Below are 24,005 nucleotides of genomic sequence, written 5' to 3' on the forward strand. Positions count from 1 at the left end.
AATGATAGACATCATGGCTCCAACGAGCGATTGGCGAGAGAAAAAGGAAACGAGCTTAAGAAGGAGTTAATCCGGTTAATATTTCTTGATATGAGAAAATCTGTTTCTCACTTTCTAAATGAGAAGTTTCTTGGAAATCATGATATTCCGTGTGGTTGGAAATATAATATAGTACACAATACAATTGGTACCATTGCGTACGGATTTAGTGTGATTTGTTGAGGGGGGTTTTCTTTCACTAACTCAAATTATGTTTATGGCCACGTAATTAACTCCACCATAAAACATCACACCATGCTATCGGCAAAACCATTCCCTGGCAGCTTAATCACACCAAGGAAAGGAACGTTATTTGTTTTTTGCCCTCGAAGAAAAGCGGTTGATGGCGCCCGGGGGGACAGAAAGATAGAACGTTCGTTCCTCATCAGCCATTCGCAACACGTACTGTCCATTTATCTAGTTTCGTTTAAACTTGCCGACCTCCTCCAGGGGGTCGGTCCGGTTGGCTGCGGTTGACTGGGAAATATTATGTGTCCTCCGGCCGACAAGGCGCGATAAATGGTTATATTGGTTGCAATAAAGAAAAGAGGAACGAACGAGAAAACAGGGAAAAGGGGAGGGCCAAGTGTGTGGAGCAGATATGATCCGGGTTTTCCCACTTTTCACCGTTGTCGTTGCCAAATGCCAAATAAACGGGCCGGCTTGTGACCGTTTTTTCTTCACCAGACCAGTGCGTCGACATCTATTTTGGCCATCGTTTTCCACGTTTCCACAACACAACAAAGCGCGTGTCAGCGGTGAGTGTCGATGGTGGTGGTTTCCTTTTAATTTCCACGTCACTCGAGTGAGGGGGGTCAACACAAAAAAAAAGGCCTGGGGATAAATGAGGATTGGCCCCCGGATTCTGTGTCCCTTCGGCTTCGATCAATCACGCTTCGGAGCCGAACGCAGCGGGCGGGTTTATCTTAATTGCGGTGTCGGCGCTTTTTCCATTCGTTCCTTCAAACAGCCTCCACAGGTCCGTAAAGCCTCCTGGAGTTTCCTCCGCACGTCAATTGCTTGAAAATGATTGCAAAAAAAAAACTCCTATTCAACTGTCGCGCGCGTGAAACGGAACATCGGAAAATGAATGTCCGGTGACCTTTGGCTAACGAGTTGTGTCGTGCTTTTTCGGATCACGGTCGAAACGGAAAAAGGTGAGCCCCGACCGTTTTACTCTTCACAGGTGGTGCAATAACCTATAACTCACCCGAAATCACGCGAGATGAGGGCCACACGAGAAGGCTACGTCGTTAAAAACCGTTCACTCTGGACCGAATGCAAAGACCAAATGGGAAAAGGGAAAAGAAAATCAAAATGTCCATGCCCTTTCAAGGACTGCGGGGAGGGGTGCGAAAAGTGTGGTGCGGTTTGGAGGAAGGAGGGCGGTTTGAAAGTTTTATGATCACGCTTCACCGGGTGGTCGACGAGAAGTCTCCCGGAGCGGTTCGGAGTCTTGACACAAGATGAAATTCATTTCACACCGTCTTTGTAAGAGACCTTGGGTTCTTGGGAGGGCTAGAGTGGGAGGAAGGGGGATGCGAAGGAGGGTAACAACTTCCTGTTGCTTTTTCCCGGCATTTTGTCGACGTGTTTCCCACGTCGACGGTGCTGATCGGGCCGAAAGCGGTTATGTTGCCATTTTTCAACATCGCTTAGGTATGTTCGATTCCGCATTCGCGTGTCACCGCTCCCCGCATGTCACGGGGAGGAGCATGGAGTGTGGGGGAGAGTAAAAATGGGAAGGTTGTCATTGTATGTTTATTCCCCTGCGCGGTGTCCCGGCCTGTTGTTATTGTCCCGTTGCGGAACCGTTTGACAAGCAACATCTCATCCATTCTCCCCCGCTTTTCCCGCCCGGGGTTTGACAAGCAAGTGCCAGACGGGTTGGCTGGCATTATAAGTCAGCGGAAAGGCCGAGCGGGGGGAGGGGGGGGGCGGAGAGGAGCCAAAGTAATATGTGGAAAACATCACCCACCGATTTGGTGAACAAACGCGCGCTCTCCCCACTCATTCTCCGCGTTTTCCGGTTTGCAAGCGCCCGGTTTCCCGGATGGTTTCGTCACGAAGAGAAAAGGTTGTGGTGCTTCCTTCACACGGAAAAGGGCACTCACATGGCCCTCTCGAGTGGTGGTGGTGGTGTGTTGCATGCCGTCATCCGCTTGCTCGGCCATTTGAACGATTGCTCCTACGTGGTTAACCTAATCCAATAATTCATCGGCTGCGCGGCGTTGTTTTGCTGTTTACCCATTTCGGTGTTACCCAGGTGTGTTGCTGCATTTGTGTGTGTGTGTGTGTGTTTATCGGACAAGGACGACGGACGGGCCAGAGATGGTTGAAAGGTTCAAAATGCTGTTTGCGTCGGCGAACAGACGAACGAAAAGAGATTTTCCGTTCAAAAGTGGTCCAAACACACGCGGTTAGGTTCGAAAGAAGTGTTTGCTGGATGGTCGAAACCATCATTATCATCATCATCATCATCAAGGTTTGGGTTTGGGTTTGGGTCTTCATTTTCCTTCCGCCCCGAGGAAGAAGAATGGAAAACCAGGTCAAGGTGTTTCGCGTTCGCTCGGAGGTGTTCTACATCATTGTCATCCATCTGATGGAACACAATACATACCTCATTCTTTCAACACTTTCTCTCTCTCTCTCTTTATTGTATCTGTTCCCTCTTTTTCTCTCGCCGCGAGTCAAACACACTGCGTAAGGCAAGGGCGTACTTGTTGGAGAATTTTCAGCTCCAGCTTTGGCCCGTTTTTCCGATTCCGGCCAACACACCGGTTGCACGGTTACATATATTTTCCCTCCCATCCCGACCACAAACCCCCCCCCCCCCCACACACACACACACATAACCTCTGGCACAGTGTACCCTTTCAACCCTTGGAGAGTGTAGGTCTGAGTGCCGACCAACGTGTTGCGTGCGGATGCCATTTTTTTTTGGGTTTTGTTGGGAAAAGGCTTGGCCAGCCAGTCGAGGGTCTTGCGTTTTTCGGGGCGGAAAATGGGGAAAAACAAATGTGTTTGTGTGTGTCGAGGCCCCCTCGGGGATTACTAATTCCGACCGATCGAGTCGAGGTCTCACCGTAGGTCTACACGCGTAAACACGCGAAACAGGCTGTGCGTGTGTGGGTGTGTGTTCGTGGGGGTTAACGGGAACGGGGTGACCCCACGGGGAACATATAACCTTTCCGAAACGACAAATGGCGAATTACGGCCTACTATTATGACGCGCTTTCCGATGTGCCCTGGAATGGGAAAGGAATGGGTGGAGGAGGGCGGGGTGAGAGAGGGTGGAAAGATAGGCCTACGAAGGACGACGAAACGGCCACCCGACGCACCCCGCGGCGGAAAAACCAATAATTGATTAATTCAACAAAAATGATGATTTATTGATATCGTGCGGTTAGTCTTCGGTTGTGTGTGTGTGTTTTTTTTTTCTTTCTTTTGCTTCCACCATGTTTTCTTGTGTTTATTTGACGTTGTCCAACTTCGGTGCACCGTTTTTTTTTTTATTTTTAAAGCGAGCAACATGCAGTGGCAGGCAAGCGGTTTTTTTTCGTTTTGCGGAAAAATGGTTTCAATTAACCTTCTTTCCCCTTTGTTGTACGTCCGCGGTCGGTTGTGGTTGAAGAATGTTGTTTTCATTTCGCTCTCTATGTTTTTATTTTGGTATCCCAATCTTTCCCCTTTCCGTCCGAACGCGTTGTGAATCCGGAAATGAGTTCAATTTTTATTGGACAGCGAGGAGAAAAAGAACCTAACCAAGTAAATAGCGTAACCTACAGGTCAAACATTAAAGCTATCTTTCAGAAGCCATCAGCATGATTATTAAACCGAACCGTGAATGCCATTTTAAATGATGAAAAATGGTAGACAGATTATATCAATTGAACGAAAACAAACAATTCTAGACAAGAAAGGCAAATTACGAAAATGGATAGTTCACCGTGTTTCAGTTGTAAATAAAAAGTAACATCAGCCAAGTCAGCAGGCCATGACGAAAACATCGAAGAAGTGTTGCGGTTTTTAAACGAATTCCGTTGCCCCGGTTTTTACTGCTGCAGCACCGGGCGTCTCCATTCGAAGGGAACCGCAAATAAATGTGGGAGCAAAACCGACGCCGACAACCGAAACTCGGACCATTTCGGTCGGCCCACCCAAGGGGGGGAGGAATGGGGGATTTGTTTCAAATTCAATCGAAATTTCTGCTCCGCCTACCATACCGGTGTGGTATAATTGATTTGGCAGTCGAAATTAAAATCGATTGGTTTCCATCAATTTCGACTCCCCTTGCCTCTTTGCCTTCGAGAAATAGAGGGTTTGTTATTTCACCTACGCGGATGGGGGGTGGGCTGATGGAGGCGCCCGGTGCGTCAACCCCACCCACCGTTGGGAATAAATATTGTTTTGTTTCATTATCGAGCTCGGAAAGATGGGTGGCTCCCGGATGGAAGAGATCTGATCTGGTTGGCAACGTTCCACAAATCCTGCTGCAAGTACCAGTTCCCTTCTGCTCATCGTCAGCCATCATAAAAGAAATATTATCCTTGCAAAATGTTCCCGAGCCAAGGACGGTAAGCACAAGCAATCAGCGTGGAATTTACTACAAGCTCTTTGCTACTCGCTATTTGGCGCCGAAAGCGGAAGGCGTCATTTGTCGATTGGCCAATGGAAGGCGCGTTTTCCGATTCGAAACGTCAGCGACTTGCGGAAAATTGATAATAGCATTTCATGCTTTTTTATTTATTCCTCGGAGGGGAGCGCACCATATTGAAGCGAAAGGCGAGCACTTTGTGAGGCTAAGATAAAATTGCAGATTCAACTGATTTCGTTTCCATTGGTTGGGGTCCTTTTTTTCTGCTCTCTTCCATCTCACACCATCACACACGTTTTAAGTGGTATTGATCGAAAATGGTGGCCTCACCGAGAAAGCGTCTGAGATTCGTACTTTCGCCCCACACAGTAATGATGGGGCCCATTTTCTTCTCCAAAAATGTTCCGCTTTCATATGGTAATCAACGAAAGGGCGATCAATTGCGCTGGGTTGAAGTTGAGTTGGGTTGGAGTGAGTGAAACGGTACGGGGTACGGTAATGCATGTTTCTGCGCCTTCGATTCGACTGCTATCGATTTTCGGTGGCGCCGTTTAGTGGAAACGTTTGCTTCCACGAAAAAAATTAAGGAATCGAAAGGTTGGTGGAGAATATATTTTCATCAATGCTGAACAATGTTTTAGACAGCGAAAAGCTCGCCGCGAAACGTTTAAGTTGTTCCTTTCTGTACTCTCGTGGAATGAAAAGCAAACATCAAAACCCCTGGCCCTGATTGCCCAATTTACTCGGCCCGACGACGCTTCCAGTTAACGAGCCGCCCTCCACGGTGCACGGGATGGGGGGAAACCTCCGGAACCGGAACCCCGCGGGAGGCTGGGCATAGGCAGGGAAATGGTACACATTTTTGTGACAGATACATTTTACCAAACGGGTCGTATAAGGGCCGCCGCATCCCTTGCGGCTGTAGGTGCGAGAAATGGTACCCGTCTCGGTCGGTATTCGGTTGGTAAAAGAAATGAACACGAGGCCTACAAACACACACCAAGCGAAGCGGGGGGAAGAGTGTGCGCGCGCCCCGTCAGCAGATTATTGTTCCCGAGTTTTTCTGCTCGGACTCACTTTTCACCATTAACCGACACAAAAAGGGAACGAATAAGAAGAAAGAAAAGCGGATGTGAGAGCGGGGCGGGCTCTCCACGGTGAAGACAAACACACGCTTGGTCCGTTTATGGAGCCCACTTGCGCCTTCCCAACCCCCCTCCCGAACCTGATCTTTCTCTCTCAGATGAGTCAGTAAAGGTCACGGGGAAACATTTCGAGGAACGAATTCACGAATTTTCCTTTTTTCCCACCTCCTCCCCCCCCGCTCCCTCCCCTCGTTAGGTGGACTCGGGCCGGGCGACCCGTTTTCCGTAGGATGATTTCTAATGCTTTACCCAACCATGAAATGACATCCACAAACAAGGCCACCAAGACTCGAGCGCCGGGTACTCGAGTGGTTTGATGTGTTGTACATGTGTTTCGGTGCTGAACCCGGCCAACCCGGGATGATTCCCATCGTTTCCATCTCCACCCTGTGCATGTGAAAGGCCCCTCCTCGTTTCACTTCCCCGAATGGTGATCCTTCCGAAACCGAAAGCCCGGGGCAAACCTCGAAGATGCCTGAATCGGAGTACGGTAATGATTTTAGTTTTCGTAAATGGGCACCAAAGTTTTGCTCCATCTTCTCTTCCCTCCACGGAGCGCTTGTGGGCAAAAAGGGGGGATTCGTGGATTTTGACAAACTTTGTCTGGCGACTGACACATCAACGTTATCCTTTCGTTGTGTGTGTCGAAGGGGGCAAGTGTGTTTGGAGATCATGTTAATGGTAATGTTTATATCGTTTTACTTCCCAATCCTCAATCGAGCTAATCAGGGCATCAGGGACGAAGCATTTGGGGCAGAAGGAAAGGGTGGAGGGTAGAATCGATCGTAGGCGGCCACAAAAAAGAAAAAGGACCACATCGATTGCGGTTGGCGTTGGTGGGGTCCATCCCTCCCCTCAGCCACAAAAGCGGAGCGCGCGCCTTGATTTTGGGTTGCTTTTGAAATTCGGTCGAGGTCGTGGGTTGTTAATACTCAACACATGCACATACACACACAACCCTACGATGTCCTTTCCAACTATTGAGACAAACATGTACCGAAGCAGGACGATGAAACGACGACGTCAACAAATCGGGAGTCGGTCGGAAAATGGCGTGTAAAACTTTGATCAAAAGGAAGCGGGAACGGTCGAGAATTCGGTTTGTTTGAATTTGATTACCGGTAATTCGACGCATCCGTCGAACGGGCGTAGCCTGGGGCCCTTATCCTTCCGCTGAGCTTGGCGCATGTTTTCTGCTGACGAAATTCGCCTCCGGAAGGAAATCGTCGCTTCAAGTTCGCACATAAAATTGAGCCATTCAAAAACGTAGCTTAACTGCGTAGCTTTCGTATGAAGTTACGCTTTGTGTATTTGTGTGGAAATTGTGTCGATAAAATGGGAGAAACACGGCAGTTTCTTGCAAGTAATATGTTTTTTCCCTTGACGGAATCATTGATATATTTGTGGGTTAATTATTTACACTCCAACTTCTTTAGTTTCTGCATGCGAATAAATTTATCTGATGCTCAGTCCTTACTTATATAGTATGCTATCCTGTATCTAGGATACCAGCCTACTACAACATCATAGCTTACTATAACAATCATAAAAAAGAAATCAGCGATTCGAATCTCAGTCGGCGGAGGTTCATAATTTCGATCGCTCTTTCTTCAAAACACAAAACTTTGATTCATCTTCACTTTTTTTCACTGTTGGACGCAACAGAGGCAAACGGCGTTAATTGTCCCCCTTCTCACAGGGGGTGCGCTTTTCCTTTTTGAGGTCGGAAATGAAAAAGGAGAGGCCACCACGAACACGAAATAGTAAAAGCGGAACACTTGTAGCTGGTAGAATTTCCGTTTGTTGAAACTCACTACGCGCCAGGGTCAGCTAGCAATCTTCATCATAATAACAACAAGGACGTGTAATGGGGTTGATATTACGTTTTTTTTCCCCGACATCATTCGCGACGGCTCGCGTATTCCCCACAACAAGCGTGAATGTCCAATGCCGCGTATATATAGCTGGGTTGAAAGCTATTTTGTTCTCTCCTTTTTCCGAGTAGGGGGTTCCTTTTTTGTGTTCAACTTGAAAAGAAAGCTTCCATTTCTATTCACCCCTTGGAAAACGATTTCGCGTTGGACTATGAAATGGACTCGCAAATAGGAAGGTTCTGTTTTTGTTTTTGCTGTTTGTCCTTCATGAAATAAGTTCGGTTTGTGGAACAGTATTTGGGTTGGGAATTTATGCAACTCCGGGACGTTCACGGGAGACGACGATGAACAGGTGCGTACGTTTTGTGCACATGGTTAACGTTCTCGAACCTTCGCTAGCTGCGCTTCCTCGAAATCACGATAGCGATACACTTCCGCAAAAGCCTTCACGGAGAAGAGAACTCGGGGCACGAGTGCTGTGTTTGTGTACGACTTGCGGAAGCATCCCACTCGAAGGACCTAAGGTGGTGCCTAAGAAGAAGGACGCACTTCTGGTGCATGTGCAAGCGGAAAATTGGTATGATGAAAAATGCACCCGCACACGGCACGGGAAGACATTTCGGTGACGGTGAACCATTTCCCCCCGGTTGGGAGGGCCAAATGCAATCACACAAATGGTACGTAAGGCAACAGGGACCATGCGTCGTCGTCGTCGTCCCGCGAGGCGATTCGTTTGACGGTGATGAAGTTGAAGATTATTTACCGCTGAAATAGTAATTACTTTTCCACTACAAGCGCGATACGGAAGATCCCCTTGAGAGGGCTCGTTGGCGCATGCATTGGTATTTCGCGAGATCATGTTCTCGTTTTTACTACTATAGCTAATTATTTGTCCTTCCCGCCCTTTCCCGCACGGGATTGAGATAAATAATTGTCAGCGCGGGGGTTCATAAACATTTGCCGCGTGTGACATTAATTTAGAGAACCATTTTGGCGCTGGATGGCGCTGGGAAATTTTATCGTTTCCGGCTAAACCACGGAAAATCGGTCGAAGTAAAATAGCGTAGCGTTTCACTGACATTTATCGGTGAAGGTTAAGGGTTTTGAAAGCGATAAAATTGACTAATAACTTCCTCCCCACGCAGTTAAGCGGAAGTTTGGTGCAATTTCGAAAATTAATGCAATTAATTTAAGGATGAAGATATCACGCGTGAAATTTCGACCTCACTTTTCGAGCTCATTAAAACTTCCACGCACGATAATGATATTTCCCCGATGCATCATCGAAGGCGTGTAGGCGTTGTGTTCAGGAATTTTCATCCACAAAAATGCAGTTTCGGGGAGGACCTCGAAAATGTGACACACACAAACGCCCGCGCTCGTAAAACGGAAGGAAATATGTGTATTAGTCCCATAAGCACCTCCTAAACTGCAGCAGGCAGTAAAACTCCCCCCGGGGAGGTTGGGGGTGTTCGACCTCTTCGGGCGGTTAGTGCAAAGTTATGTTCTTCGGTTGCCAATAAAATGGTGTCACTTGAGGGAAGCGAACACTTGCTTCGAGCTGCTCTGTCCGAGGACGGATTTTCGTGGTGAGATACATGAGGGGTTGCATCAAATTATGAGACGCTTTTTATACTTCGCTGAGACCCGCAAATCGGACATCGAACGATCCTCCTCCTCCCCGGTTGCCGTCTTTAAGAGGGCCGGAAGATCCTTAAGTGCCGCTGGCACACGAAACTGACACGCGGTGCCCGTCGGTCAGTAAATGAAAGACATATTGTTTATGTGTTTATTCGTTTCGCTCATAAGTTCCTTCTGCTCACGGGCCGGGGGGGAGATCGTTGAGGCGTCCGGGAAAATGCAGTACACGTCGGACCAGTGCCATTTCGGCGAGAACGAGAAGATGAGAGGGAGACAAGACAGAAAGAGAGAGCGTGTGCCGTTGAATGGGTGGCGGATGGAAAACTTTGGCGAAAAGCAATTAATTAGTAAATGAATTACAATCATGAAGACAAATGCCCCAACTTCATCGTGCGTTCGCGCTCGACCATTCCAGTTGTTCCCTTGTTCCGCCCGCTGCCTCTTTGTCAACTCAGCAACAACTTCCAGCAGCTGTTGTAACTAAGTGCCACGGCGCTGGCTGGTGTTTATTGTCTCTTCCAAATGGGACACGGGCCCACCCCTAAGCTGCGGTGGTGGTGGTGATGGTGATGGTATTTCGCAGGTAAAATGGGAGAAAATCTGTCCTTTCAACGATGGACCGGTTCGGACCGGAACGACGACAGGAAAATCGATCGTGTTTTATTCCATTAGGCACAGGACCGGGGCGGGCGGACGGGCGGCCGGTGGGTGGTAATAGCCGTAAAAAGTCATTAATTTTCAAAAGATCTTTTTCTTTTTTTGATCATGAAAGCACTAAAACGATTTACCTTTCGTTGCAAACTTCAAATGACTTTATCAATTTAATGATTGTTTAGGTTGGGAAATTATTGTCGTCGGCAAAAAAAAATGTCAACCTCGATTGATTTTCTCCCAACGCTCTATTGCCTCACCAAGGGTTAGTGTTTACGCTCGCGTGTGTGTGTGTTTGGTCATTTTGGCCACCAAAGCATGTCCGACGGTAGCCAACGGCGAATGAAACGAATCCCAATGTAGTATTTCGCAACAATATTACACGCTACAAGAACCAGGATGGCAGGATGTTGGCACCGCGTCGTCGTTGAATTTCCTCGCACATGTTTGTCCCCGAACGGGCGAAAAGGAAAAACGAAACAGGTTTAACAAGCCCCCTCCTGTCCGCAGGCGATGGACCCCGGGTTTTTACCGTCAAATCAAGTTCATCAAAGCGACAGCCAAGCGTGTGTGTATTTCCTCAACTTTTTGATTGCACGACCAAGCCTGGTTGGTTTTCGCTTCATATTAGGTAGTTGTTTAATTTGATTTTTACACGTAAAAAGTTGGCAAGCAAGATTGACTTGTCAGTGAAACTATTTTTAAAACGCAAAAGGGTCGCATTCCGCGTATCAAACGGTAAAACAGCACGACGCGGCGTGGGCACGCTTAAAACTCAGTAAAAGGTGGGCCCACTCAGTTTTCCCGCAGCCGCAAACTTGCACGAAAAAACCGGCCAGGGTGGGGGGATAAATGGCTATCGAAGGAGTGATAAATTGTGTGTGAAGTAATAAATCACACAGGTATTAAACCCGCCCCGGAATGCACATCTTTATTGCTCGCCCACGTCAATGTCTAGCTTTTCCCCAACCCACGGAAGAGGGAGGGTGAGGGTCAGGAAATCCATGTTTGAATGTTCGTGATCCCCCTCGACTCGCGTTATCGATCGAATTTTCATCTGCAGCATAGCCGTTTTCCTTTCGGTATCGTTATCGATCATCGTTCTCAGTCTGCAGTTTCCGCATTGAACTCGATAGTGCTGCAGTTACGTGGCATTGTGAGGATTTCCTTTGGCGACTTCGTTTCATTTTTCTTACTCTGATTTTCTTTGCGATTTTCTTGGTGTAGGAAAAATTGTCTTTAAAAGCCCGTTAATGTGTACTACTTTTTTTATATCGTCCCGCACATTCCTTAATTGATCCGTTGCCGTCAATGTAAATTTCTCGCCCCGAACCAACACTAACGTCATCGTCATTGTCAGCGTCATTATAACGAGGTGGCATATTATATTTTCCACTTCAACGTCCAGTGTGCCTGCCTGCCCTTAAATGCAAATAATGCCACACCGGGCTCTCGTGGTGGTCCCTTGGTCGGTCGCCGCTTCGCCCTTTAATTCAATTAATGTCAAAAGTGTCGGAAGGATTTTAGTCCACCGGCGGTGGTGGGTCGATTTTTCCAAAGCATCGGTTGGATGGTGCTGGTGAGCTTTAACAGTGAGCCCGGAGTTGCCCGGAGTGAGTCGATTAAAGTTACAGTTCTTGCACCGCAGAACTGAACTGTAAAAATAGAAAACTTTCAAGCAACAACATCATGGAGCTATGGAAAAGGAATATCAGACCGCATTTGAAGGAAACTCACCTGAACATACAGCCAAGACCCTGCTTCGAGAGGTGAGAAAAGTTCTTCCTACTGCGCTTCCCTTATGTGTGTGCAGTCGGGCTCGGGTGCCTGGCTTGGTGTGGGAAAGCTAGCTCCATAAAGGCTCTAGGCTTTGGCGTTTCAGTTCTTCTCCCTGTTTTTCCCTGCACTGGGACGCTCGAACGAAGAAGGTTGGTTGGAAATTAAATCCGACGACAGAGGAATGCGGAGCCGAATGCTTTTCCACGAGGTTTCCTTCGCTGCTAAATCCGAGCTATGGGTTATACGTCACTGTTGTTGCTCACTGGGGGAAGGAAAACCGATTGTTGCTGTTGTTGCGCCACAACTACTACTGGAATGGAGTCCTACGGTTGTTGTTGTTGTTGTGGTTCGCTCGAAACTGGCCACGGTTCCTGTTCCACTCGTTTACACCTGATGATGCAGCTCTTCGAGAGCCTCCCGGAGCCTTTGGCCACGTGATGCTGCTTGTGCTTGCGGAGGGTTTTTCCTTTCCTCGCTCGGTGTGCCTACTGCATTTTCCCTGCTGTGCGGGGTTTACCTTTCGCCACCGCCGGGTCGGGTACTAGAGACACATACGCACACAAACACGCACACACGCACACGCACGAAATCGGAATCGCTAACGCTGCCACACACGGACACACAAACGCGCGCGCATGGATTCACTGGCACTCTGGACGTCCCCGCCGTTCGCCTTCCGGATGTCCCATTCGGGGCGTGCAGTTGTTTGTTAAAATCGTTGCCGCTTGCTTGGCTTGCTTGGCTTGCCTGCTTGCTTGCGTGGAGCCTGTTGCCGCCGCTATTGTACACCTAAACTTTTCCTAATAAACGAACGAGAAAACGCTGTTGTTGTGTTCAGAGTAAGAGAGAGGGAGAGAGAGAAGAACCATGAGATATGCGGGAGGGGGAAATGGTGGGGCATGGGTTAAGAGAATATCTTCTATAAATAATTTGCAATATTCATGACTCAAACGAAAGGGAGGTGAACGTGGTTTAGGTCAAGAATAAAATAACGAACACACACACACACATAGACACGCTGAGGAAAATCGTTGAAATCCACATTTTTGACCACGTTGGTGGTGCATTAGTGAGTGTCCTTAACAAGCGAGTGTTGCAAATTTGAGCCCTCGCCGAAGCTGTTAAATGCATCCGACACATAAATCAACAAACACACAACACTGCCTGTGTGCCAACTCCGAACTCCTCCCGTTCGAAGGACGACGGTGGGAAATAGGGAATGTGTCTTGATTAAAAATATAATCCCGTAATTTCCCGAGAGGCCACGACAACAGACTCCGCTTTGTAGTATCCTTCGGATGGCGGTTCGTTCCATCCCCCGACAATAGTAATAACTCTCGCCCTCCGATGAGCGTGTGACGAAACGCTGGCAGAGGAGGGTCGTCACGGGAGGCCATGGAGGATTTGGCTCGATGTCCGTCTTCGTTCGTGATTTTTTGTGATCTTTCGCTCTCCCCACTCGCACAGATTATTGGTTCATTCATTTGGAAAGCATCACACACTGCTGGCAACGGACGCGCATAGGTATGCTGTTTTTCCAAAGTGTGGGGAGAGCACACAGGGGGGGTGGGGGAAATCCTCTCTCCTTCTCGAGCTTTCCCACACAGACGCACACCGAGTCACACGGTCATATATTTCCTGGTGGAAAACTCGCTCACTTTCCATAGCTCGAACTCGCGTGCGAGGGGTACTCATTTTCCAAACTCTCTCTCTCCCACGAATACACGACCGCAGGTCGCACACACACACACATATTTGTCCGGTGTAGCGAGAAAGGGGGCTTGGAGTGCAGGGGAGAAAATTTTAATACAGAGGAGAGAGCCGTGGAAATGGGCCCCCGTATGCATGCTGCTGCTGCTGCTGCTGGCCACCTGCACACCGAGCACACACTCACGCATACACACACACACACGCGCGCGCACACAGTGTGCACTCTTCGCTAACCCGTTTTTCATCGACCCGTTTCCAACACATTTGCTCATCCGCCAGCAACAGCAGTGTTCAGCACCGTCACAGCTCCGGTACGCAGTCCGGTACTCACATTCCGATGGAAACTGGGTGACACGGGGATGGCTAGTGTGGTCCATGTGTGACTGCTTTTTTTCCCCCATTCCTTTTCCTGCTAGGGAAAAATGCGGAACCGACCTCTTGAATAGGCTGCGCGGAAAACTCCTAGCTTTTGTACGCCAATCGATGACGACCGACACAAACAAAAGCCGTCCACATACAAGGAATACCAGTACACACACACACAGAACATACCTACACCAGCACGGAGGACAACTGTTTGCTGAAACAATCGACCGAACACTAACAAAGAAACACGACAGCAACAGCAGCAAGGATTGCTTTTCCAATTTCCTTTCTACTGGTGCTCGGGGTCCATCGTGTGTGTTTGTGTGTGTGTGCCGTATCCAGCAAAGGAGCAGAGAGGGAAAGAGAGAGCAAGATCGAGTGGTGCAGCATGTTACGAAAAGGGACGGCGTGACACTGGAAACATGTCTTCGTATTGGTGTGCAATGGTTGCTACGTTCGTTCGGTTTAGCTGGAGCGAATTTTCCCATACATTTTTCCGTCCTGTTTTTCAAGACCCTTTGCCTTTTTCCGGTTTTGGGATAAAAATCGCCAACGATAGCAACCCGGCGTCGGCTCCATCGATTCCCAATTAGTACGTTTTCTGCGGCAGGCATGTAGAGATTTTCCATTATTTGATACATTGCTCGTCGCTCTCTTTGCTGCTGGACTGGACTTTTCCAACCGCTTTCATCCGTTGCTCATTTTCACCGTCTGGCTGGCTCTCTTTTTCTCTTTCTGCTCGTCCGTCGTTTGACACCTGATTATATTTTCCTTATCGAATTTCCCTGCATTCCTTGCGAATGGGGCCTAAAGCCTAGCTGTGCACATGGGAAAGGAAATCGAAATCTGCAGCGCTCGAGGTTCGGAAAAACGCCAGCTATGAGGAGGGCACACTGGGGGAAAGTATGGTCCACCTGCGACCTTACACAAACAACGTCCCGGAACGTTTTTAATGATCGATAGCGATATGGAAAACACTTGCGACTTGCAACCCAAGCACCAGCTTTTCTCCGATCTCTCCCCTCCGGGAGGGTTTCTTAGGCTAAAGTCGTGGGTCACACACCTTGAGCACATAACATTTCACATTTTTACCCTTACACAGGTCACGCCTCTTCACTTAATTAACTTAGATGTTCGGACTTCCCCGGAGAGGAGTGAACAGTTTTTTATTCAGTTTTGACCTTTTCCACTGGCCGCAATTATCCTGTATTGTGTTCTGATTGTTGTTGGTGGTTACGAAAAGTTAGGAAAATCCCCAAAAACAGGAGGTTTGCAAACAGAAAAACACACAACAAATGTGAAAATTCGACACGCACACTAAACCTTCCGAATGCGCTACACACAAGTGTCGAGGGGGGCGGCAGGGACACACTTGCCACACGCAGTGGTGACGGGTGGAGTGGAGATGGTGGTGGTGGTGGTGGTGGTGGTGGAGTCCACAAAAACTGGGGGATTGCCCACGGGTCGCAACAGCAGGGAAAAGCAAAAGAACCGTGTGTGCGGGTGGGTTTTCCGACTCCGACTCCGACTGCGAACGTCACGAACGACGACGACGAGTGTGGTACTACTACGACCTTTTTCCTACAAGTGATTCCTTCGATCTGACCCGCACCTTTGCGAGCCCTTGGAGGGTTTACGGTGAATATTCGAGGTACGGGCCGCGCGACACACTCACTCTTTCAAACACTCCGTCCGCCAACAGCGCTCCAAACACACGAGCACGCACGCACGAAAATACTGCACGTCGCACGGGCGCGAGCTGACCATCGCCGGGGAGCGAACTCCGAAACTCCGTAGCGGAGTTCTCTTGCTGCTCTCTCCAGCGCCACATGGAGAGATGGATGCTCGCGGGAAGATTTCAGGTAACGCCGTCCGCGAATCCCAGCAGTTCTTGACCTGCTTTTTTCTCGGCTTTGCGCGATTCGGCGAGCTCTCCACCGCGGCTCCACGCCGTGTACACACACAGTCGGTCCATGAAGTCATCGTACATTTCTAGTACGTACATTTGACCCTCATTTATTTTTTGGGCCACTTCTTATCGTAGCCAACGACCGTGACCGCCACGATTGGTGCATTAGCCATTGGCACTCTGACATGCTGATAACGTTGAGTACGTAATACGTTGTTTCTTGTTCGAATCGTTTGGGCAAAAGAGGCCCATAAAACCCGATCAAGGTAGGCAGTTTTTAAGCAACAGTTAATGTCGTCAATCTGTTTCAAACTGTTCTCGTATGCTTTGGATTGCGAGGGTCAAACATCACAAATAATAAACTTGTACGATGCCTTTTTTGGTGAACTGTCCGGCGTTCTTCGTCTTCTTCGCGCGTCTGTGGCACTTTCTATGATTGTGTTTCGTTCTCTCCCGCGATCCGCACGTTTCTTCGCTGCTATTTTCTTATCCGCGAAACGGTTCACTCTCTCTCTCTCCCTCTCTTCATTCACTCACTCTTTCTTTTTTCTCTTCCTCCCTCACTCTATCTCTCTTGCGTTCGTTCCGGTCATGCGAGATAAAATCATCTCCGAGACGGGATCCGTCCTCTGGAGGTGCCTTTGTGCCCGATGATCCTTGGAATGTCAGGCGCGCCGCGAAGGGAGGACACCAGCAAACTGTTCCCAGGCGCTGATGATTTGTTGCTTCATTCGCTCGGGAAAGGGGGGGGTGGGGGGGGGGGGGGGGATCTTTAAGTCGCCACCCTGCCCCGTTTTGGTCATATGGGGGAAAGTTAAAAGTGTACGCTAACTTATATGCAAAGCAAACATATTTTTGGAGGTGGGACCAGCGCGCATCGGAACGCTTCCACCGGAGCGCCGGAGATGGAGGATGGTGGAGGTGGTAAAGAGCAGGATGTCTCCCGACAACCTGCCAACTCATTCCTGCTCTCCAGCCAAAAGCGCGACATAACCTTTTGGGAAAGAAAAAAAAACCACCCCTCCGTATTGCCGAGAGAAGGAATACTTCTCGAACACGGAATAAGTTCTGAAGCAATCGGCAGCGGGCGTCGGTAGGAAGACGCCCGCCCCGGGTTGGGTGATGGTGAGGTCACCCCACACTAGAAAAAGTGGCCAACCCTTCCGTTTGCAACGAAATCAACCATTGATTAGGGTTTGCCGCAAACGGAGAAAACTGTTTCCATCCAGTTGGGAACCGTGAACGATACGGATTTTGACGGATTTGACGCAAGATTGAAACTCGCAACACGCAGCAGCAGCAGCAGCAGCAGCAGCTCCACCAGAAACAGCAGCACACGTCGTGGCAGAACGGGGAGCCGTGGGCTCCAAACTTCGTTAAATTTCGATCCACGTACAAGGCGATTAGATTCGTGCCTCTTTTGGCCACTTTCCCCACGGTTGTTTAGTTGCGTGTTCGCCAAATAACAGATTTAACTCTCAAAATATTAATTTAGCAAACCCCTATTGACGTACCGCTTTGGAGGCAGTACACTTGCTACTGACTAGGGTCGGGAGTTCCAACCAGCACCCGATAGTTTCCCCATCAATCCGCGGTGGAGCTAACGTTCATCAAACGTTATCTGAACCTAGCGAACATATTCTTAATTTCTAATGTAATTTCCTTAAAAATCTGCTGGATAAAAAATAATAATAAAAAACAATAAAATACCGATCGATAATTTTGCTACTTCACTTGATTAGAAGTTTTCAAAGTGTTTGTAAAATTATTTGTCAAATTAATGATTTTTGAGTCACTCCGATCCAAGTTCCCCAGTTGGGGAGCCAAGGGGGTTCAATCGATTCTGTTTGTATTCATTTCACCCCCTTTTGTACGCGATGAATTTCCCGTTTTGTAGGATGAATGAACCTGTCAGCAACCCCCCCCCCCAGGTTATGAATGGATTCATTCGCGGAATGGGCTCCATTATGAAGTGGACATTTTAGGAACTGGAACGAAATAAATTTCATGCTGAGAATAAATTAACGGTTTTGCCATTTTGTGCAACTTTTCGAAATTCTACTGATTAGCCATTGTATTAAAATGTGTTTTTTTTACCATTCTAGATATCGTCAGACGCGGTACAGCTCCAGAAGGATTCGCAAGCGCGTCATCTTCAAGCAGGGTGATTGCAATGTTATCCAAGGAAACGTTGCCAAACGTCGACGGCGTTACCTACAAGTAGGTGGAAAATCTATCTATTTAAATGGAATATTTAGTTCTATTCTATTGCTTTTAAATTGACCGCGCTGTAATTTCATTCATTTTTGGTCCGTGATACCATTGGGGCTCCATAGGTGTCGCTTTGGAGCTCATGCGCTGTTTGTTGCATAGTTTGTGTTGTATTTCAAATTGACGGTTAAACGATTGACGGTTTTGCATTGCTTGTTTGCAGGACATATTTACCACGCTGGTCGATATTCAATGGAGGTGGACATTATTCGTCTTTGCCTGCTCCTTCATACTGAGTTGGTTGGGCTTCGGTGCAATTTGGTATCTGATAGCCTTGAGCCATGGGGATATTCAGGCAGCAGGAGGTGAGTTTAAATAAACTTTTAACCAAACAGCACTTAAAGCCCTTGTTCTATCCGTTTCAGTAGATGACAGTCACAAACCTTGCGTTACGTATATATATGGGTTCACGTCTGCCTTCTTATTTTCACTCGAAACTCAGCACACAATAGGTAAGTTACCACAGCTTGCCCGTAGGCTTCGCACTGGTCGATGCTCAAAGATTTCATTACCAAACCTCGCAGGATACGGAAATCGTTACATTACGGAGGAGTGTCCGGAAGGAATATTCATTCTTGCCCTGCAGAGCATCACCGGGGTGTTCATTCAAGCATTTATGGTGGGCATTGTGTTTGCGAAGCTGTCCCGCCCGAAGAAGCGCGCACAGACGCTCCTGTTCAGCAAGAATGCCGTCATCTGCCATCGGGACGGTGTGCCCTGTTTGCTGTTTCGCGTAGGCGATATGCGCAAGAGTCACATCATTGAAGCGCACGTAACGGCACAAATCATCCGCCGGAGGGTAATTAATAACGCACCGGAAGAACGACCGAACGAAGAAAGACGCCCGGTTTGTAATCAATCCTTATCGGCCGCTTCTTGTAGGTCACCAAAGAGGGCGAAGTACTTCCCTTCTACCAGCAAAACATGGAGGTCAGCTGCGATGGGGGTGATGATCGGTTGATGTTTATTTGGCCGACGATCGTGGTGCACAAGATCGATCGCGATAGTCCGTTGTATAATCTGTCTGCGCAGGATATGATTCGGGAGCGCTTCGAGATCGTCGTTATGCTTGGTAAGATATGATATAAAGGAAATCATATGATACATGTTTCTACAAACAAATTTTTCTTTTACTTTAGAGGGAGTTGTAGAGTCGACCGGTATGACCACGCAAGCACGCAGCAGTTACCTTCCGTCGGAAATTCTATGGGGCCATCGGTTTGAGTCGGTAGTTTCCTTCAAACGTGAAACGGGTGAATATGAAGTAAGTAAGACAAGCATTGGCGTGAAGAATTGCTCATATTACCGTTTTGGCTAACGTTTCAGGTTGACTACACAACTTTCAACAACACGTACGAAGTCGATACTCCGCTTTGTAGCGCCCATCAGTTGCGCGAGGTGAAAAAAGAACTCAATAAACAGAACGGGATTGTTGGTGAGTTGAAATTTGCAAAAAATCAAAAATATATTGTCCTTACTAATCCCCTTGATCCTTTCCAGTGGAGTCTTCCGATACCGACGAATCGGATACCTCGTCGTTGGATAACGCCTCGTCACGGAAAACTTCACTTAGCAATGGTTACCTCCGTTTCGCACCCGTCTACGGCAACACAAACGAGCAAACGGGAGTAACGAATGGGGTAGCCGTCGATCCAACGATGATTCCTCCAACCATCGTGGTCCCGGGGTCACAAACGGTTTCACCCGGAACCGAGCGCAAAAAGTCACTTCGGAAGCTGTCCATCAAGGAACCGTCGATGGATTCGTTGTGCTAGCATATCGGAGGTAAAGACAATAACATATATTTCAAATTATGAGCAGCGAGTGTGTACGTAGGTTGTGGTATGTATGGCATGTGTCTGAGCCACTCGCAACGAACGAACGTCAACCGCATCCCCGTGGTGGTTAGGTTGGCCGATGAGGAGACAATTTATCGTTTCCATTAACACGCGGGTGTTAATCCGTTACGATCCATCATGCCGGGATGGTGGCTGCCCTGATATTGATCTCATTTCGCACTGTCAAGATCCAATGTCAAGTTGGTTGTGGTTAGGCCGGAATGGTGTAGTGGAGGGAAGTTTGATACAGAGACGGACACGTGTAGGCTTATCGAAGTATAATTTCGAGAGGTTGATAGTTGGTTGGGATTTAACGCAATGCTGTGTCATACTGCTCGCCTGTGCAGAAAGGGGTCCATTCGTTCGAGTTGTCATGAAATGATACTTATGTGCATATGTTGTACCGTGGACCAAGGTTTATGGTATGCCCATTAAAAGAACAATTCAAGAGGAAACGAACCAGACTTTTTATTCAAATTCTTTATTGGAGGGTGACAAACATTGCCATCTCTCCCGGATGTTTTCCAACGGAGGACAACTTCAATAATTAAGTGTTTGCGCATTTTAAATAAAACCACTAATGAGAGCGAAACACTCTGCTAGTAAAATCAACGACCGGCAGACACAGAACTGCACTCATTAGTGTCGATCGTCGGAAGTACTTCCAAATTCAGAAGCAATGCCAGCCCATGCGTTGAGCCCCGAACTGGTGAAACAATTGAAAGAAACGTCTGTTTCAACCGGCCGAGGGGGAAGGTAACTAGTGGATAAAGGGAGAGCTATATGAGACGCATATTTGCATAGAGTTCAGGTGGGGGTTCAGGAACTGGGTAATTGAGAGCGGTGGTCTAGCGCATAGAATACAGAACACACATCGGGGCGGAACCGGTATCAGGAAAGCGCAATAAATCTTCCGAGCAATTGGCAAAGCGTTATGTTAAGACGGAACTCGTGGAGGAGAAAAAAGAAAGGGTACGCCACATCCTGGCGGTTTTATCCGCTCGGGAATAAATTGCTACACAAGGCAAGATCAAGGTGTTTCCGGTAGCTTCACTCGAGCGGCTGATAGGAGCACCGAAAAAAAGAAGAATTAAAACTCACCATACATTGCTGGCACGTGTACCATATGACAGATTAGCTATTCCGATCCCACATGGGTCGGCGGGTGTAGGGGGTCTGGTGGTTTGTCTAGAATGAAGGAAATTTATTGCGGCGATACGCTTCGCGGGTGTGTTATGATGTAAGAAAAAATTGGAATAATACCAGTGGCGTTCGTCGGGATCGATTCACGTGTAGGTAGAAATATGGCGCGTCGTGGGGGTGCGCATTGTCGATGCACCGAGAGTTAATTGTATAAATATTAATGTCGATAGCGTGAGTAAGCTGATAACCACGCGCCATCGGTCGGTGTGCACTGCGCTGGATCGTGTAGTCACTTCCCGTGATTGGACGCATCATAACAAATCAGATCTCATTTGTTTAGAGTGAAAACCGGTGCGATCGGTCAAATCACCACGCAACGGTCATTTCTCCGGTTGTACCACAGAACGTGCTATATGGTGCACTAATATGGGTCACTTGATACCACTACCTTTTGGTCGCACACAACATTCGCGTCAGACTCCGTGCGGTCTGCGGAAGTCGGTCATATTATTCAATCATCGTTGAAGGTCTAGGGTAAAACGCTGTCCTCCGTCGACTCTTTCGTTCTTGATGGCGTGGCATGGAGAAAACGGTATGCAAAACTAGTAGTGGCTGACTGACATTGGTCTGGGTTAGTGGCCAGGCGCATCGTCCGCACCAGCATTTAGATTGGGTCCATAAACACCCATCGCACGGAGCAGAACCGACAAGTGGATTAAACTAGACAATTCGATTGACATTTGCCTTCGTCGGGGTGGAAGGTTGCGTTGGCCCGGTCTAAGGTGCCTCGTCTTGTGTTCTCGGTGGGTCTATCAACCCGGGGGCCCGGGGGTCGTGATGTCAAATTGACGTTATGATTCTGCGGTCATAGTTGCTGTCCGGGTGTTCATTGATAGCGATTCAATTAAATCACGCCTCACAAAGAAGGCAGAGGGAAGCTGCCCGGAGCTGACCAAAGCCTACCTCGGTTGGCTAATCTTTCTCGGTCGATTGTGGTGGAGCGCCAGCGTGACACTTTGCGCGTGAAATGAACGATCTATTTTCTCGCCTCGAACCGGACCGGACATGTGCTAACTTCACAGTTCGCTGGATTGATCCCCGGTCGGTCACGGCGGGATAAAACGAGTCGTTCGCCGAAAGGGTCTGTTGTGGCCGGTGGGACCCCTCTGTCCATCTCTCTTTCTCGTGCAGTCCGAATATCTCGCAGCTTGGTGACAACAATTGACTCTGGTCTAAATTAGTTGATCTTTCCTCTACCTCAGCTCAGGCCATCCGATCAGCAGCGCGCTACTTGATGTCTTCATGTTGGCGTGCTCCGTGTTTTAGCGGGCGTGTGCTATCGGGACAGGACGGGGGGGACACATATTTAGTATGGTTCGTCAGTTTGATGCGTGCACTAGTGGAACCGACCAAATCGGCCAACCCAGGAGCGGTAGTTGTCGGTTAGCGTTTGGTGCGATCGCAGGTACTAGGTTTTCGGTTTACGGTCAAGGGTTGTCTCTTGGAGGATGATCTTGATTTGCGAAGAAAGTGTTCTAGCCAAAAGGTTTACATTTAAGTATCCTTCAAGCTGAGTGGCGAGGAAGACGTTCCTGGGGTTTGCGTGGCTTCTGTTTAAGTGGCTCAGACTCAAGCAATTTATCCCTGCGTGTGCCGTTTTAGTGTAGTTGTACGTTCCGTGTTGCATTGCGTAACAAGAGGAGGATGTTAATTGAATTTAATTAATTTGAAAATTACTCTACCCCACCCATCCCTCCCCGTAGTGCGTGCGATCGTCGTTCATTTAGATGCTGCGAATCTGATGCCAAAGTTGAAGTGAGCGATCCGGCGACAACGAAGGACCAGCACAGCACGGCTCGATCGTTCTAGAATAGCACACAAATGCACATCGTATATCGTATAGATCGTCCTCAGGAGCGGCGAGTGGTCCGATGTGAAGTGATCAGCTGAGTTGTGGAGCAATATTTTAAACCTACCAGTAGTCTTCTGCTTGTTGCATTAGTTCTGTTCCATTTTTTTATCATTCGACGGTCCCGGAAAAGGGGGGCGGTACCAGCGTCGGCGAGAGTTTCTTTATTATTTTATCTTCAACTTATTTCCAGTGCGTTTTATCTTAAGTAACTGAACGGCGAAGCGGCAGAGTTGGCGCTAGGGAATGTTATAGGATCAGTCCGGTTTGAGGATCGTGTACCCTTAGGATGTTGTGTGCGGTAACTAATTCCTGGTGCAATCGATCGTGATGAATGTAAAGTCGTAGTAATTTTGGCTTTTTGGCAACGCTAGCCTAACTCGTGCCGTAAATTCTAATGGAAACGAATAAAGAGGCAATCAAGATCAATCCGTTTTTAAAACAGTGGAATATAATTTGAGCGTTTTTCATCATTGTGCGTGTGGGGCGTGTCCTTTAGAAAGTGTCCCTAGGAGCAGCCGACCAGCAGCGATGGCGGATCGTCAAGCCGTGGACGAGAAAAAGCCGCTCAACCGGATCTTCATGCGACCGGGAGTGATCGAGGAGGAACCCGACTCTCTGGACAGCGTCATCAGCAACCTTCCGTTGACCGTTGTGCCGAGTCTGGCACGTATTTCGACGCACGGAAGTGCCTTCAGCCGGCAGGAAAGTGTAAGGTGAGTAAATCGACTGAATCGCCCATGCAAGTTGATAAGTTCCTCCAAACGGTGGCTGGTGGATGGCCGCCAAAGCGTCTAGCACTGGCTTCGTACGGGGTTTGATAAGCCATTCCGCTGGTTTCCAGTTGTTATTGTTTACACTTTGTTGGACGGATGCAGCATCGCGGGACCTTCGGATCGGATTGCAAATCTTTCTGCCCTATCGCGGCTTGCGAGCTGAAATGAAAACAATGCCCACGTTATTCGGCCACGTTCCGAGCCGATGGAATGGTTCCCCATGGGACGCAAGCGCTTATCATGGTTCGACTGTTAATCTAGTGTAGGCGAGAGTAAAGCGGTTTTCGGTTGTAGCGAATAGACAGCTGATAGGAGTATCATTAGAAAATTGGGATAGATGATCATCTGATGATCAAA

At 48.2% G+C, this 24,005-nt stretch overlaps 1 protein-coding gene across 1 annotated transcript in view; it reads left to right on the top strand.

Moving 5' to 3' along the window:
• Window positions 1-20,206, top strand: part of LOC131287172 (G protein-activated inward rectifier potassium channel 3-like) — a 53,486-nt gene extending 33,280 nt beyond the window's left edge. The window contains exons 2-9 of the mRNA XM_058316198.1: window positions 17,817-17,931; window positions 18,146-18,287; window positions 18,351-18,434; window positions 18,507-18,781; window positions 18,865-19,054; window positions 19,122-19,246; window positions 19,309-19,417; window positions 19,483-20,206. Of these exons, the coding sequence (XP_058172181.1) occupies window positions 17,817-17,931; window positions 18,146-18,287; window positions 18,351-18,434; window positions 18,507-18,781; window positions 18,865-19,054; window positions 19,122-19,246; window positions 19,309-19,417; window positions 19,483-19,757 (1,315 nt within the window). The 3' untranslated portion in view covers window positions 19,758-20,206. The remainder of the gene's footprint in view (window positions 1-17,816; window positions 17,932-18,145; window positions 18,288-18,350; window positions 18,435-18,506; window positions 18,782-18,864; window positions 19,055-19,121; window positions 19,247-19,308; window positions 19,418-19,482) is intronic.
• Window positions 20,207-24,005: the final 3,799 nt, after the last annotated feature.

Source organism: Anopheles ziemanni, chromosome 3 (assembly GCF_943734765.1).
Source record: "Anopheles ziemanni chromosome 3, idAnoZiCoDA_A2_x.2, whole genome shotgun sequence".
Classification (NCBI taxonomy): domain Eukaryota; kingdom Metazoa; phylum Arthropoda; class Insecta; order Diptera; family Culicidae; genus Anopheles; species Anopheles ziemanni.